At 35.9% G+C, this 17,549-nt stretch overlaps 1 protein-coding gene across 1 annotated transcript; it reads left to right on the forward strand.

The window, feature by feature from the left end:
- The first annotated feature begins 4,700 nt into the window (after positions 1–4,700).
- On the forward strand, positions 4,701–5,664 carry LOC137248197 (uncharacterized). Its single transcript, XM_067779071.1, has 2 exons — positions 4,701–5,289; positions 5,465–5,664. The coding sequence occupies exons 1-2, from the start codon at positions 4,701–4,703 to the stop codon at positions 5,662–5,664; spliced, it is 789 nt and encodes a 262-aa protein (XP_067635172.1).
- Positions 5,665–17,549: the final 11,885 nt, after the last annotated feature.

Genomic DNA, 17,549 nt, shown 5'->3' on the forward strand with positions numbered 1-17,549 from the left:
AAGTACAAACCTCCGCGTTGAGCAGTGCAGACTCGTAAAATAATTTAATCCGGAAGACGGTTACAGTAGGTAACCGAAATATATTGAAAAAACTTAACAATTTTTGAAAATTTTATTTACAAAATTGGACCTCAAGCTGACAAGAAAATTATTTGAGATAGATTTTAGCGACGATTTTATAAAAGATCCAGACTCTATTGTTTCAAGTGTGACCACGGAATCAGAAAAACGAAACAAATTTGTAGAAATTTCGGGATCAGAATTAAACCGTCGATCTGAAGATATTTATAACAATATCCAAAATTTTAATCAACCATCTGCAAATAGTACAAAAAAAGACTCAAATAGAAATTTAGGAAGATCATATGTGACAAAAAAGGAAAACTGATTGATGATCGTAAGTGCATACCTCTAGACAGTTGCCGAAAAAATGTGCTCCAAAATCTCCATTGAGCGAAAAAGGGGTAAATCAATTCCAAAAAACAAACTGAACGATCCACAACTCGATAATATTAGGGAGCATATTAATAGTTTTCCTTTCTATGAAAGCCACTATTGTCGGCGTGATTCAAGTGCAAAATATTTAAACTCCGACTTGTCAATAACAAAAATGTACAGTCAGTACTGCAAAGATGTTGAAACTCCTGTTAGCTTATCAAAATATTCAGAAATATTCCACACAATGAACTTAAAATTCAAACAACCGAAACTTGATACTTGTTGTAAATGCGATTACTTTAAATCCCACATGGACCACATCAATAAGAATACGTCAGAATATAAAATACTGACTGAAAAACAGGCAATGCATCACAAAGATGCAGATAAAAAAAAATAAATGTAAGGCGCGATAACCTCCGAAGAGATCTAAGGCCGAGCTTCTCTTCCAATTTGCGTCGTGCTCCTATTGATTTTCCCTACAAATCGGCCGGACGGGACCTACATGTTATATGCCGACTCCGAACGGCATCTGCAAGGCAGATGAGTTTTCACTGAGAGCTTTTCATGGCAGAAATACACCCGGAGCGCTTTCCAAACACTGCAGAGCGGCGATCCCGCTTAGAAAAATTTTCTTCTAATTGAAAAACCTTATTTCTAAAATTTTGATGTTGCTTTGCCCGGGGTGTGAATCCAGGGCATACGGTGTGATAGGCGGAGCACGCTACCATCACACTACGGTGGCCGCAGATAGAGCATATAAATCTAAGAATTTTTACAAAGATCTGGCTGGGAAGCACCAAAACGTAAAGACTTAGACATTTTATTTGCAGCAAGTTTTGCCAACTCCTTACCTTAAAACTTCCATTGGCTACTATAAGAGGCAATTGAATACTTAAAATCTTGCCATATATGATTGTGAAACGAATAAAGGGTTTTGCTATATGTGGCATGAAGGAGTTGGCCAGCGAGGTGCTAACGAAATATCTTCATGTATTTTTCAACATTTAAAGGCCTTGTCCGCAGTTAAACATGTTGACTCTATCATTTTCTGCAGCGATTCATGCGTCGGCCAAAATAAGAACTGATTCGTAAGCTCTATGTTTATAGCTTTCTTAAAGAGCAATCATAATATTAAAATGATTGAGCATAAGTTCCTTAAGCCAGGGCATACACACCCCCTTATCGAACGAAAAAAGAAGAAGGCTACTATAAAAATTCACCATCCACGTGATTGGTATCAATTTGTACTTCCAGTTGGTAACAGGAATACATATGAAGTAATTGAAATGGCAAACAAATTACACAATTTTGGCTCAATTGCTAAGAGTAAATTGAATTGGAGAAAATTTAAAGAAAATGGAGAGAAGTTTACGTGGTCTGATGTGAAGTGGCGCTGCTACACTCAAAATCGCTTTGGTTGTGTAAAATACAAAACTTCCCTGGATGATACGCAGCCTTTAAGGACACGCAATGTTGCGAAGCGTGGTGTCAGTTCTTTAACAATTGGGGACCAAGATAAAATTTTAACAACTCCTCTTATATCTAAAGAGAAAAAGAAAGACTTGTTAAGCATTTTGAAACCTAATCGATCCCATGTTCCATAATTTTTACAAAAATCTGAACTCGGGAAATATACGGAATATTGATCCAGATATTGTCGATGTCTCTAAATCTATTGAAAATATTGAGAACGATACCTCTCAATAGGATATGCTGACATAATGATGACAATGTCAAATTGTTGAAATTCCCTTCCGTTTCTTTACTTTCGCATTGCATTACTTTTTTACTACCTAATTTTTTATGATAAAATTGGTTGAATTTCCTATTTTTCATTCTTATTTTTTGCTTACATTATTTACATACATTTACAAAAGGTTAATTTATTGAAATAAATGCACTAACTGAGTTAAATAATATGACAACAGTTTTGACAAAACAGCACAAGTATTCTTATACTAAAAACATAATATTTATTGTTACGGTATATCGGCATAACTTGAATTGTGTCACCAGATGGTAATACTGTTAGTTCGGAATAATTGCATAAGTTTACTTACGTCTTTCGCCTATGTCAAATTATTTTTAGAAAAAAAGGTATAAATTACGTTTTTGAGCTTATTTGGAAAACTAATTGTATTTTCGTAAGTTACCTGCCAGCATAAGATGCATATAATATGATGTGAGATATTCCAAACAAAGTTTGTTCGTTTCCCTTGAAAACTTTTTTCAGATTATAATTTAAATCTTTAAAATGTTCTCCTGAAAAACGCAAAAAACATAATTGTGCTGTTAAGCCTTGTGACCGCAGAAATTAAAGTAGATAAATACAATCAGCTTGATAAAAAATGTTTCTTTTTCTTTCAAGCAGGCGCAAATGATTTTTTTTGATGTGTAAATATTTTTGCACACGGAACGGGAATCCCGAATGTATGCAAGGATTGGTACAAAAAGTTCAGCAAATTGGAAAATGTTCCTGAAGTGGTAACAGTTCATTTGTTTCTTTTCTGGAGAGAGTTAACATCAATTTTCCTACATCTGTTTTATCCACTTTAGCGACATTGTTCGCCCCATTCTTTTAACTTCTCCAACGGTTTTTGTTGTTTTCTTTATTCTCAAAAGTTTTGCTTTCATCTGAACCCGATATCGCTTAATTGGCCGCAACTATAGCACGTTGGGTGGTTTCAAGTTTTTCCTAATATAATGTACATTGTTATCTTCAAACCACTTCTGGTTGGAACGAGCGTAATGTTCTGGAGCCAAGTCCGCCCAAAGTATAGATTAACCATTATGGCGACGTAAAAAGGCGTTGATGGTTCCGGCGTGCATTTATGCCCACATTCACAAATAGCTTGCCAAATCGAAGGTTTCTGCCAAACTTTTTTATCAAGGTGGTTTTTCTGAATAAGAATGTTCTCTTCAGAATTGTAGAACAGAATAGAACGAGGTACCTAGCAGTTTTCTTAGGTCCAATTTCAAAGACGCTTCGTCGTCCAAAATAGCACAAAAATTTCTGTTTGCCAATTTGGCCTTATAGGGCTTACGTGCAAGAAAAATACTTTTAGACACCTGTTTATCACTTCGTTTTGGAACTTTTTTCTTTTTGTAGGTTTTAATATCATGTCTCTGGTTGATTCGTTTTCGGCAACATCTCTTGTTGACAGGGATCGGTTTTTCTTAATTAGGGATAGAACATTATTCTCCAGTTGGGCATCTGATGATCACTTTGGGCATCCTCTTCTTGGCTTGCCCTTCACTAAGCCTTCCTTGAAGTACAACCCCTTTATTGGGGCAGCGCCACAGGATAATCCTGTGAGTTTTGTCAACTTTTAGTTACTACAAATGTACAAAATTTGTTTACGTAGCTCTTCCTCCTTACTCATTTATCTTGTTGTTGAAGGCTTGACTTTAAAAGCTAATCTATTTTTTTAAATGCTATGAAACTCCAATTCAGAAACACAATCAATGAGTGCCCGATTTTTTATTGACGAGTTATCGGAGGTTATCGATTTTTTATAGAAAAATTATCAATATGTTTTAAAAAAGTGGCCGATTTGTTATAGAAACGTTATTGTTTCATATCCACATAATATCGACGTGCTATCCATTTGTTATCAAAAAATAATCGATTTTCAATCGAAAAAATAACCAATTTGGTAATAAAAAAATCTCGAAATATTATCGTGGAAATATTAGATTAACTAATGAAAGGCTATCGATTGTTTACCGAAATGGTAGCAATATGTTATCAAAAACTAATCAATTTGGTATCGAAAAAGTATCAATCGATTTTTCGGAGCGGCTATATTTTTTATATATATATTATATCTTTATCCCCAAATTCAATCAAATAAATCAAACGATATGAGGTCCCCTTTTCTGAAACCTAGTTTAATCCCGAACAGGTCGGGAACGTTCTTTTTAATTCTTACTGAGCTCTTGTTGTTGCTCAATGTGGCAGCACGGGACAGTTGATTTGTACTTTTTTTATCCGATTTGATACATCAATTTCCGGCGCAGTACGATTTTGGCATTAGTCCATCGAATTTACAAAAACAAAGTACATTGAACTTTTATTTATGTTTGCAGGTATGTCACCATGCTGCCACCTTGTATGGTTCCGCCTTGTCTGGACTAAACCTTAAGCCCAAACAAAATCACATATCCTCTCTATATAGAGTCAAATTTTGGAAATTTTATATTTCTATTTTGTTATTGGAATACTTAGTACATAATTATTGGTTGTTAAAATATCGAAAATGATCTCTCCGTGTACAGAAAATCTACCGAATCCGCATAGAAACTGTATTCGCGAAATCATGAAATCTCTGGTGTGCTATGAAAATGATTTCCAACTCATCAATGCACATTTGCGTAAATTGCAGCACGATTTCAAGGAAGAAATGGAAAAACTAACATTTGGAAACAGTAAAATTAATAATAGAGGATGTGAACTCGAAGACAAGGCTTATTTCACTGAAAATATAACAACGATACATGAACTAAATGAATGTTTTACAAAGAAATTTGAGGAACTAAGAAAAAAGCAAGAAGAAATTATTACCATGTCGCGACAATGCATTTCAGATCTTAATACGAAAAAATGCAAAATGAGACAATTTCACGAGAAGACAGTCGACTATTTAAAACGTTATGCAATCAAATCCGATGATCCAACTGTTATAAATAATTGTGAAAAGGATATATGCGAATTGCATAGACTTTTTGTCAAAGAAGTTTCATTAATTAAGAGATGCGAAACAGAACTTCAATCATTTTTTCAACTATGCGGTCTTAAGGATATTGGCGATTGTTCTTGTTTTAAACACTACGATTGGATTCCGGAAGGTATGTAACACATATACTTAGTTTCTTGACTTTTGTTGTTACTCGTTCGAAAAATTCATTACAAAAATTTCCATTTCGTTTTCTGGTTTTTCTTCATTATACCACTTCACTGTGGATCCATTGAGCGTTTTTTAGAAAAAAATTCAAAGTTTGTGTCTCATTTTTGTTTTAACAGGTAAAAACCTTCATGCGGTGGATGAAGTCTTTAATCAAATAAAATGTGTTATGGGCACAACAATCATCAAAGCTTTTGCTTCGCTTCATGTACAGCAGCCAACTGATCTGAAATCATTTCTAGCATCATATCTCATGAACTTAGAACACAATGAAAATGTTCTTGCAGAGAAGCTAAATCTTTTTGGAAATATGTCATAATTTTTTCTAATACTTATATCAAAATCATGCAAGATATTTGTTAATAAAAGATTTAAAATTACTCGAAAAAAATAACGATTTTATAGGTAGTCGGCGATTGCCTTGATCGGTGGTAGTGTCTAAAGATTTTTTTCGATAGCCGATTTACTAAGTCAACCTAAAAAGAATTTTGGTTTTTTTATCTATTTATTGGTCCACCCGAGTAGTCATCCTCACATGTTTTTTTATACTCAGCTGAGCAGAGCTCACAGAGTATATTATCTTTGTTCGCATAACGGTAATCCGTAACGGCATAAACTAATCGAGATAGATATAAACTTCTATATATCAAAATGATGTGGGCGAAAAAAACAAATTAATTTAGCCATGTCCGTCCGTCCGTCCGTAAACACGATAACTTGAGTAAATTTTGAGGTATTTTGATGAAATTTGTACACTGGTTATTGGGCGCTCATCTCAGATCGCTATTTAAAATGAACGAAATCGGACTACAACTACGCCCACTTTTTCGATATCGAAAATTTCGAAAAACCGAAAAGTGCGATAATTCATTACCAAAGGCGGCTAAAGCGATGAAACTTGGTGGATGAGTTGACCTTATGACGCAAAATAGAAAATTAGTAAAATTTTGGACGATGGGCGTGACACGGCCCACTTTTAAAAGAAGGTAATTTAAAAGTTTTGCAACTTGGCAGTCCTTGAAGATATCATGATGAAATTTGGCAGGCACGTTTCTCCTATTACTATATATATGTGATCAATAAAAATTAGCAAAATGGGATTACGAGCACGCCCACTTAAACAAAAAAAAGTTTTTTGTAAGTAAAATTTTAACAAAAAATTTAATATCTTTAGAGTATATTAGTAAATTATGTGAAAATTCAACTCCAGTAATGATATGGTGCAACAAAATACAAAAATAAAAGAAAATTTCAAAATGGGCGTGGCTCCGCTCTTTTTCATTTAATTTGTCTAGAATACTTTTAATGCCATAAGTCGAACAAAAATTTACCAATCCCCGTGACATTTGTTAGGGGCATATATTCTATGACGATAACTATTTTCCGTGAAAATAGGCGAAATCGGTTGAAGCCACGCCCTGTTTTTATACACAGTCGACCGTCTGTCCTTCCGCTCGGCCGTTAACACGATAACTGGAGCAAAAATCGATATATCTTTACTAAAATTAGTTCACGTACTTATCTAAACTCACTTTATCTTGGTATAAAAAATGGCAGAAATCCGACTATGACCACGCCCACTTTTTTGATATCGAAAATAACGAAAAATTAAAGAATGCCACAATTCTATACCAAATATGAAAAAAGAGATGAAACATGGTAATTGGATTGGTTTATTGACGCAAAATATAACTTTAGAAAAAACTTTAGAAAATGGGTGTGACACCTACCATATTAAGTAGAATTAAATGAAAAAGTTCTGCAGGGCGAAATCAAAAGCCCTTGGAATCTTGGCAGGAAAACTCTTCGTGGTATTACATATATAAATAAATCAGCGGTAACCGACAGATGATGTTCTGGGTCACCCTGGTCTACATTTTGGTCGATATCTCGAAAACGCCTTCACATATACAACTAAGGTAGTGGCCACCTTTTAAAACCCTCATTAATACCTTTAATTTGATACCCATATCTTACAAACACATTCTAGTGTCATCCCTGGTCCACCCTAATGGTGATATCTCGAAAAGGCGTCCACCTATAGAACTATGGTCCACTCCCTTTTAAAATACTTTTTAATACCTTCCATTTGAAAGCCATGTCATACAAACACATTCCAGGGTTACCATAGGTTCATTTTGCTAAATGGTCATTTTCCCTTATTTTGTCTCCAAAGTTCTCAGCTGAGTATGTAATGTTCGGTTACTCTCGAACTTAGCCTTCCTTACTTGTTGCTATAACATTCATTAAAAGAAATGTATTTTGATGAAATTCACCATAAATATTATTTCAAAATAAAATATAATTTTGTAGTATTTTTTATTGCTATCTGCACATTGAAGCGGAGGAAGAGGGCGGCCCCCCACTCTGCTGGAATGTGGAAACTCTCGTAGGGTTACCAATTGACGCCAGTTAGCCCAACGAAGACGCCACTGGCGCGCATTAATATTGCACGGACATAACCGTTTAAATGGTTAAGCACCAATTAAGTAACATCATTTCAGGCAAGTGAAATACAAAGCTATGCTTTTCCACTGCTTTGTGACCGTTGCTTTTTAAATACAGAGATTTTTAAGTATACAGTAGATTAGTCCCCTTAACTTGTTGCAGGCTTAACACGTCACTAAAATCAGATAAATTAGCAATATCACGTGTTGGAAGATTGGGACGCATGTTTATGGTTGGAAGAAGGTGTTCGTATATGTACTGTATAATATTGTAACGAATTTAGGGAAACTCCGCTTATTTCACACCTTCTGCTAACGTTCGTATCGCTAAATTGTTGAATAAATAACTCCAATATTCAATAATGCAAAATGGCCTTTATTAAAGTACTTCACAATAACACTGATACTTCACAACCAATAGCTTGCTTAAATCAAACTGCCTACGGACTACTCAGCTTCTGCTGGGTGTAACCATATGCGTGTGTATTTGTGAGCGAAGTAGTAGCTGATGATGTCATGCGTTTGTGAAAATCTCTCTGATGCTTGTAAGTATCTGTGGACATGACGATTAATTTGTTTACATACATATTGTTGTTGTGGCTTTATTTACTTAGTATCAGATTAGTGATGTGAGTATCACTTAGTGTTACTAATATTCCTCACAATATGCTATAACTGTAGTCGATTTTTTTTTCTTCTTTTACATAGTCGATAGTCTGTGAAACTTATCATATTAAGATAATCATGATCGTAGGTTATTTTTGGGATTGAAAAATATCCATCAATAGTAGGGAACGGAGGTAATCTTGCAATTGATAATTATACTGTGTTGGCCTTGCAGAGTTCACAAATGCAAGGGTGTACGGTGGATAACGCAGTAGTATATCTATGGTCTGCACTTTTCACCACAGGCCAGGCTTACGTGGAATTGAGCCGAGTAAAATCGTTGAATGGTATTCATATAGAAGAGCTCGATTGTGCCAAACTAATGGGAAAAAACCATGCAAACAGAAGGCTATGCACGAAATGGAGCGAATGCGGCAATTAGAGTATCCACGAGAAAATAACATTTTCTGAAAGCTATTACATAGATAGTGAAGCCTCCTTCATTTACGTTAACATGCATGCATATGGGGTATTCCATCCCATTTCGACCAATTTTGAACCCGACCCCTTTAGAATTGGCTAAAAGTTTTTCTTCTTTTTTTAGCTTACGAAAGACGTTTTTCAGAAGTTTTTAAAATTTTTTCATCCAACTCAAAAAAAGTTATGAATTTAAAAAAAAACACCGTTTTTGTTTTCAAAATGCTATAACTTTTTCAAAAATTGACCGTTTGGGATCTTTTTTTTTAAATTTTTTTTTTTAAATGTACTTTTTGGGAAAAATTCAAAAAAATTTTTAAAGTTTTTTTTTTTTGTAATTTTTCAGTTTTTCGAGATTTTTCGAATTTCGCCTTTTTTTCATAAAAAATTTCAATCAATTCTGCAATCATCCCCACTAATCCCGGAGTGGGCTGAGATTTTTTTTTTTTTTTATTTAATTGAAAAAAAAGCTTTAAAATTTTTTTTGTATTTTTTCCGAAAATGATCCCAAACGTTCAATTTTTGAAAAAGTTATAGCATTTTGAAAAAAACACCGTTTTCCAACTCAAAATAAGTTTTAAATATTTTGAAAAAAACGGTTTTTTTCAAAATGCTATAGCTTTTTCAAAAATTTACCGTTTGGGATCATTTTTTTATACTCAGTTGAGCAGAGCTCACAGAGTATATTAAGTTTGATTGGATAACGGTTGGTTGTACATATATAAAGGAATCGAGATAGATATAGACTTCCATATATCAAAATAATCAGGATCGAAAAAAAATTTGATTGAGCCATGTCCGTCCGTCCGTCCGTCCGTCCGTCCGTCCGTCCGTCCGTTAACACGATAACTTGAGTAAATTTTGAGGTAACTTGATGAAATTTGGTACGTAGGTTCCTGAGCACTCATCTCAGATCGCTATTTAAAATGAACGATATCGGACTATAACCACGCCCACTTTTTCGATATCGAAAATTTCGTAAAACCGATAAAGTGCGATAATTCATTACCAAAGACAGATAAAGCGACGAAACTTGGTAGATGAGTTGAATTTATGACGCAGAATAGAAAATTAGTAAAATTTTGGACAATGGGCGTGGCACCGCCCACTTTTAAAAGAAGGTAATTTATAATTTTTGCAAGCTGTAATTTGTCAGTCGTTGAAGATATCATGATGAAATTTGGTAGGGACGTTACTCCTATTACTCTATGTACGTCTAATAAAAATTAGCAAAATCGGAGAAGGACCACGCCCACTTTTAAAAAAAAATTTTTTTTAAAGTAAAATTTTAACAAAAAATTTAATATCTTTACAGTATATAAGTAAATTATGTCAACATTCAACTCCAGTAATGACATGGTGCAACAAAATACAAAAATAAAAGAAAATTTCAAAATGGGCGTGGCTCCGCCCTTTTTCATTTAATTTGTCTAGGATACTTTTAACGCCATAAGTCGAACAAAAATTAACCAATCCTTTTGAAATTTGGTAGGGGCATAGATTTTATGATGTTAACTGTTTTCTGTGAAAACGGGCGAAATCGGTTTATGCCACGCCCAGTTTTTATACACAGTCGTCCGTCTGTCCTTCCGCATGGCCTTTAACACGATAACTTGAGTAAATTTTGAGGTAACTTGATGAAATTTGGTACGTAGGTTCCTGAGCACTCGTCTCAGATCACTATTTAAAATGAACAATATCGGACTATAACCACGCCCACTTTTTCGATATCGAAAATTTCGTAAAACCGAAAAAGTGCGATAATTCATTACCAAAGACAGAGAAAGGGACGAAACTTGGTAGATGAGTTGAATTTATGACGCAGAATAGAAAATTAGTAAAATTTTGGACAATGGGCGTGGCACCGCCCACTTTTAAAAGAAGATAATTTAAAAAAAAATTTTTTTAAAGTAAAATTTTAACAAAAAATTTAATATCTTTACAGTATATAAGTAAATTATGTCAACATTCAACTCCAGTAATGACATGGTGCAACAAAATACAAAAATAAAAGAAAATTTCAAAATGGGCGTGGCTCCGCCCTTTTTCATTTAATTTGTCTAGGATACTTTTAACGCCATAAGTCGAACAAAAATTAACCAATCCTTTTGAAATTTGGTAGGGGCATAGATTTTATGATGTTAACTGTTTTCTGTGAAAACGGGCGAAATCGGTTTATGCCACGCCCAGTTTTTATACACAGTCGTTCGTCTGTCCTTCCGCATGGCCGTTAACACGATAAGTTGAGCAAAAAGCGACATATCTTTAATGAACTTAGTTCACGTACTTACTTGAACTCACTTTATTTTTGTATGAAAAATGAACGAAATCCGACAATGACCACGCCCACTTTTTCGATATCGAAAATTACGAAAAATGAAAAAAATGCCATAATTCTATACCAAATACGAAAAAAGGGATGAAACATGGTGAGGTAATTGGATTGGTTTATTGACACGAAATATAACTTTAGAAAAAACTTTATAAAATGGTTGTGACACCTACCATATTAAGTAGAAGAAAATGAAAAAGTTCCGCAGGGCGAAATAAAAAACCCTTAAAATCTTGGCAGGTATTACATATATAAATAAATTAGCGGTATCCAACAGATGATGTTCTGTGTCACCCTGGTCCACATTTTGGTCGCGATCTGGAAAACGCCTTCACATATACAACTACCACCACTCCCTTTTAAAACTCTCATTAATACCTTTAATTTGATACCCATATCGTACAAACACATTCTAGAGTCACCCTGGTCCACCTTTATGGCGATATTTCGAAACGGCGTCCACCTATAGAACTAAGGCCCACTCCCTTTTAAAATACTCATTAACACCTTTCTTTTGATACCCGTATTGTACAAACGCATTCTAGAGTCACCCCTGGTCCATCTTTACGGCGATATCTCGAAAAGGCGTCCATCTATAGAACTTAGGTCCACGCCCTTTTAAAATACTCATTAATACCTTTCATTTGATACCCATATCGTACAAACGCATTCTAGAGTCAACCTGACCCACCTTTATGGCTATATCCCTAAATGGCGTCCACCTATAGAACTATGGCCCACTCCCTCATAAAATACTCTTAAATGCCTTTCATTTGATACACATGTCATACAAACACATTCCAGGGTTTCCCTCGGTTCATTTTCCTACATGGTTATTTTCCCTTATGTTGTCACCATAGCTCTCAACTGAGTATGTAATGTTCGGTTACACCCGAACTTAACCTTCCTTACTTGTTTTTTTTTTAAATATGTTTTTAAATGTACTTTTCGGAAAAAATACAAAAAAATTGTAGTTTTTTTTTTCAATTACATAAAAAAAAAATATTCTCGGCCCACTCCGGGATAAGTGAGAATGATTGCAGAATTGATTGATGTTTTTTATGAAAAAAAGGGCGAAATTCGAAAAATCTCGAAAAACTGAAAAATTACAAAAAAAAAAACAAACTTTAAAAATTTTTTTGAATTTTTTCCGAAAAGTAAATTTAAAAACATATTAAAAAAACAAGATCCCAAACGGTAAAATTTTGAAAAAGTTATAGCATTTTGAAAACAAAAACGATGTTTTTTTAAAAATTCATAACTTTTTTTGAGTTGGATGAAAAAATTTGAAAAACTTCTGAAAAACGTCTTTCGTAAGCTAGAAAAAGAAGAAAAACTTTCAGCCAATTCTAAAGGGGTCGGGTTCAAAATTGGTCGAAATGGGATGGAATACCCCATATGTATGTACACTGCATAAGCTGCTTCATTTGATAAAATACAAGTATGGTTCACATTTCTTTAAAAAAGTTAATTAAAGTCCCTGCTTTAAAGCAAACGAAGAAGGTAGCGGCTTGGAAGGAACAAGTTGGACTGAATCAATGTGTTGTTGCTACGACAACGTTTGATAGCCTACTCGATCTATATGCCATTTACTTTTTAAAGCGGGGTGATAAAATACAAGATCAAGTATGATTCACAATTCGTTAAACAAACAAATTCAAGTCCCCGATTTAAAGTAAACCAAAAAGGTTGTGGTTAGGAAACTAACAAGTGTAAACGAACCAAGATACTGCTCCAACCATATAACAACAGCAAATAATAATTCAAACATGAGCTTCGACGTATTTTAACGAATTCTGGGGGATTCCGATTATTTTGCACCTTCTGCTAATATAACTCCAATATTCAGTTTTGCAAAATGGTCTTTATTAGACTACTTTGGGGTAGTACAATAACCCTTTTACTTCACAACTAATAGCGTGTTTAAATCAAACTGATTAGTTATTCCTCAGCTTGCGCCGCTTTTATACTCTCTGTTGCTTCGTTTGCATATTTCTGCTAAGGTTTTAAGACGTTTCACCTTCTACAATAGTTGTATCGCCTGCTTGGTTATTTAGCTATATGCGTGTGCATGTGTGAGTAAGAACTTCGGCTGATGACTACATGTGTGTGTGTGGGGTGTCTCTTCACTTCGAGTCGCTGGTTATGTTTGTGGAATATGCTTCGTTGCCATGTACATAAGTGTGGCTGCTTGCCGTTTTTGTTGTTGTGATTATTTAATAAAAGCATAGTGATCCCAACATTCGCCACAGTTTGTTTAAACTAAGTAAAAAGTGTAAGTATGAGTTGCAAGCAATAATTTTTCGAGTAAGCAAGCCATATACTCACTTATAGCAATTCAAGTTCGGCGTATATGAACAATTTTTATGTAGCTTAAAAATTATTGTAGCTTGACGTATTTTTCTTTTTTTTAAATTTATTTTTTATTTATTTTACTATATTGTATACATACAATTATTGTATGTATTCTAACTTAAAAAAATAAGTTTTTCATCTTGTAATAAATAAGGCACTACTCTATTCCACCTAGAACTAAAAAGTAGAAAATAAAATATTTCTAAGCACTTCCTTTATATAAATGGACAAAAATCAACGAAAAATGGCTGCTTATACAAAGGCATATTCTTTCTGAATTTTGATTTTAAAATTTTGACATAGAAATTGTACAAATATTTATGAGAACTAAAAATATAAAGGTGGAGCGTAATTAGTTGACTTCATATTGATAAGTTGACTCCTTTCCTGCCAACTTTCCAATCCAAGTAATGTGCGCTCCACTTTTATATTTTAATGTCTTATAAATATTTTTACAATTTCTATGTAAAAATTTATAATCAAAGTTGAACAAGACATATTGTCTTTGTATAAGAACACATTTTCGCTTATTTTTGTCCATTTATATAAAGGAAGTGCTTTTAATTTAGCTTTTGTACAGATTGACTCTTTTTAAAATAAATTGGAAACACAATTGAGAATCTGAAGTCACAATCAATCGGAAGCGGCCACTGTCTCCGTAAAATCCCTACAGTGAAATATCTATTTATTTATTTATTTAATTAGTTAGTCTATGAACAAAAGTTTCTTACAGACTAATAACAAATAACAACGAAAAATTATAACCAAGACTAAAACCTAGAATATAGTATTTAGAATCTTAGAAAAAACACTTTTCGAAAATGATAAATTAAATTGGATAGAACTCGAGATTAAATTAAATTCAATCAGGGCTCTCACAAGAGGAGCATTACGCGAATAATCAGTTCTACAATTAACACCATAAAAAGGTAGAAAGCTACTAAGATTACGCTGAGGTATGTTAAAATTAATTTTCTCCAAAAGAAAAGAGCAGTCAATGTCGCCACTGAAAATATTATGAACAAAAGAAAGCGAGAGAACCGTTCGTCTGACTTCCAAAGTTTTTAAATTTACAAAAGCAGGCGAGATTTATAAGAGGGAATTCGTTTATCGAAATGCAGAGAATGTAAAGCATATCGTCGCTGCGGTCACAAAAACAGTTATGTGTTTTTCAGTTACTTTTCAGGAGATCAAAAAAACTTATTTCTGGCGTCCATTTGGAAAATTTTGCAAATGTCGCATTTTTAAAATATTTTATGGAAAGTACGTTATTGATGTGTGAAGGAAAAAATCTTGGTATTTAGCCCATTACGTCATGATAAATATTTGCGCCGCTTTATAGCACATAGCTGCTTTCAAACATGATTCAAATTTGTTTTGGCGGTAGGGAAATGTATGCAATTTTTTCCGTTATTCCTCATAATGCACATGGAGATTACCCCTTAAGCCCTTGGGAGCTGTAGCTTCATCAATCAGATGTCTGTTGGGATGCTCAGGTTTCTGGGTATTCAACAGAAACTGTTTGTTCAGCATTTCATTTCTCTCCCTAATGGGGAGTGCTCTCGCCTCATTGTTCACGTGGTGTTCTGGGGACATATGAAGACAGCCCGCCCGTAGCGGTTCTGAGGGCAGTATTTTGGCAGCCCTGTATTTTCTTCCAGTGAGTAACATTTAAGCTTGGCGACCGTATCGGGAACGCGTAGCTTGCAATCGGTCGGCCAATTGCTTCGTAAGTAGTAACGAGCGTGTCTTTGTCTTTACCCCAAGTGCTGCCGGAAAGAGATTTGAGGATTTTATTACGGCTCTGGATTTTCAGAACAATCCAAAATGTAGATCCTGATCGAACGTCACACCAAAGATTTTAGGGCGTAAGACAGTCGGTAGCGTAATGCCGATGTCGGGATAAAATAGATTATATTGCACTTTGTGGTGGGTGATAAACGCGAAATCGTCTGCATTTCCATTCTCGCGATCTTTTCTGTGGACGTTATGTCCAGAGCTGGTCTGCAGAGCAGATCTTGCTGTGTGTTTGGTATCTTGGATCGCTGCAATACGGATGTCATGCCGCTTCATGAAATCAACTATCTCCGTGATCTTCCCAGTTAACACATAACAGTTTAACTGCAGAATTCTGAAGTGCAACGGGGGAGACGTCGTCACTCTGGGGGTAAGTGATAGGTGACTATGTCTGATTTGAGGGAAGCCAGGACGCAATTGCTGTTGTGGTCCTGGGACTAGACGTCCCTGGGTAAGTATTTGGGTACCCGGTGCAGTTGGGTTTGCGGCCTGGCGGTATGACGCGATGAAACCCGTCGGGGGGTTGCCGTCGCTGAGACCAGAACATCTAGGAAAGTGACATCGTCCAAGGTAGGAGCTGCATTGGGCAGATGTTGCAAACATATATATTCTGTTGTTGTTGTTGTTGTAGCAGTGCTTCGCCCCACCTAACAGCCGCGACCGATCACAAATTGTCATCAATATCCTCTAACGGTAGCGTGGTGCCATCGACGTGAATGTTCAAAATGGTCGACATTTGGGACGTCCATGTTGTATATAAGGTCGCGGAAGATTTAGTCGGTGATAATGCCATGTTTCGCGAGTCGAAAAAACTGGAGAGATCAGGGAGGTAGCCGTTTATTTTAATGCATAGCTTATCGATCTGTGGGCCTGGGCCTGTGGCCATTATTGTGCAGTCATAGGCGTAGGAAACGATTGTGACTCCTTCCGGTGGTGAAGGTAGCTTAGATATGTAGAAAATAAACAAAAGTGGGGATAGGACACCACCCTGTGGCACCCCTTGTTTAATTCTCCTTGGTTTTGAAGTTTCGTTTCTAAATTGCATCGATGCCTGCCGACCACCCAGATAATTTGCGGTCCACCTTTTAAGACATGGGGGAAGGGTAGACCCTTCCAGGTCTTGCAGTAACGAGTCAAGGTTGACCGTATCAAAAGCTTTTGATAGGTCTAGCGTTACGAGTACTGTTCTATGGTGGGGGTTTTGATTTATACCGCAATTTATCTGGGTGCTAATGGCATTTAGCGCGGTGGTAGTGCTATGGAGTTTTCTGAAGCCATGCTGATAAGAGGCTAGCTGCAAAATTTCTTGGAAATAAGGGAGCAAAATGGCTTCAAGCGTTTTTGCTACTGGCGATAGGAGAGATATCGGACCATACGACTCTCCTACGTTAGCTGGTTTACCAGGCTTTAGAAGCGGGAGCACCTTGGCCATTTTCCATTTCTCGGGTATGACAAAGGTGGAAAGAGACAGGTTGAAGACATGCGCTAAATATTTAAAACCCCCTTTCCCTAGACTTTTAAGCATCGGCATGGCTATGCCGTCTGGACCCACTGCTTTGGATGGTTTAGCGCGACCAATGGCGTCCTCAACCTCTTTAGCGGTGATGGTGACTGATGATTGTGTTTATGTGCGTGTCTGTTGGCCCTCCGTCTATCTTTGTCGACCGTAGAATGCATTATATATTGTCGGCAGAAAGCGCTCGCGCATTTTTTCGCATCCGACAGCACTTTGTCGCCAAAGGCGATGGAAACATTGTCTTTGTGCTTAGAGGGATTCGATAGGGACTTTATGGTGGACCAAAGTTTACCCACGCCGGTAGAGAGGTCACAACCTCTTAGGTGCTCCTCCCATTTCGCCCGCTTGTGTTCATCCACAAGTAATCTCATGCGTTGGTTTATATCCCTTATTTGGGGGTCGCCTGGATCAAGCTGTCTTATAAGATCACGTTGTCTCGCTAAGTTTGCGGCCTCCGTCGGGGAGTGGGGCCGGATTTCGGGAGAATTCTCCCGGTGGGAATGAAACTTGCCGAGGCGGATTCAATGACCTTGCGGAAGGCACACTCCTGTTGGCGGGCATCAGTCCGTATAGGGAGGGCAGCAAAGAGTTTGTCTGTATAAGATTTATATTCTTCCCACTTTCCTTTTTTGAAGTTTATGAAAGTGCGTTTTTCGGTGACTATGAAGTCGGCG

This window comes from Eurosta solidaginis, chromosome 4 (genome assembly GCF_040869045.1).
Source record: "Eurosta solidaginis isolate ZX-2024a chromosome 4, ASM4086904v1, whole genome shotgun sequence".
In the NCBI taxonomy this organism is placed as follows: domain Eukaryota; kingdom Metazoa; phylum Arthropoda; class Insecta; order Diptera; family Tephritidae; genus Eurosta; species Eurosta solidaginis.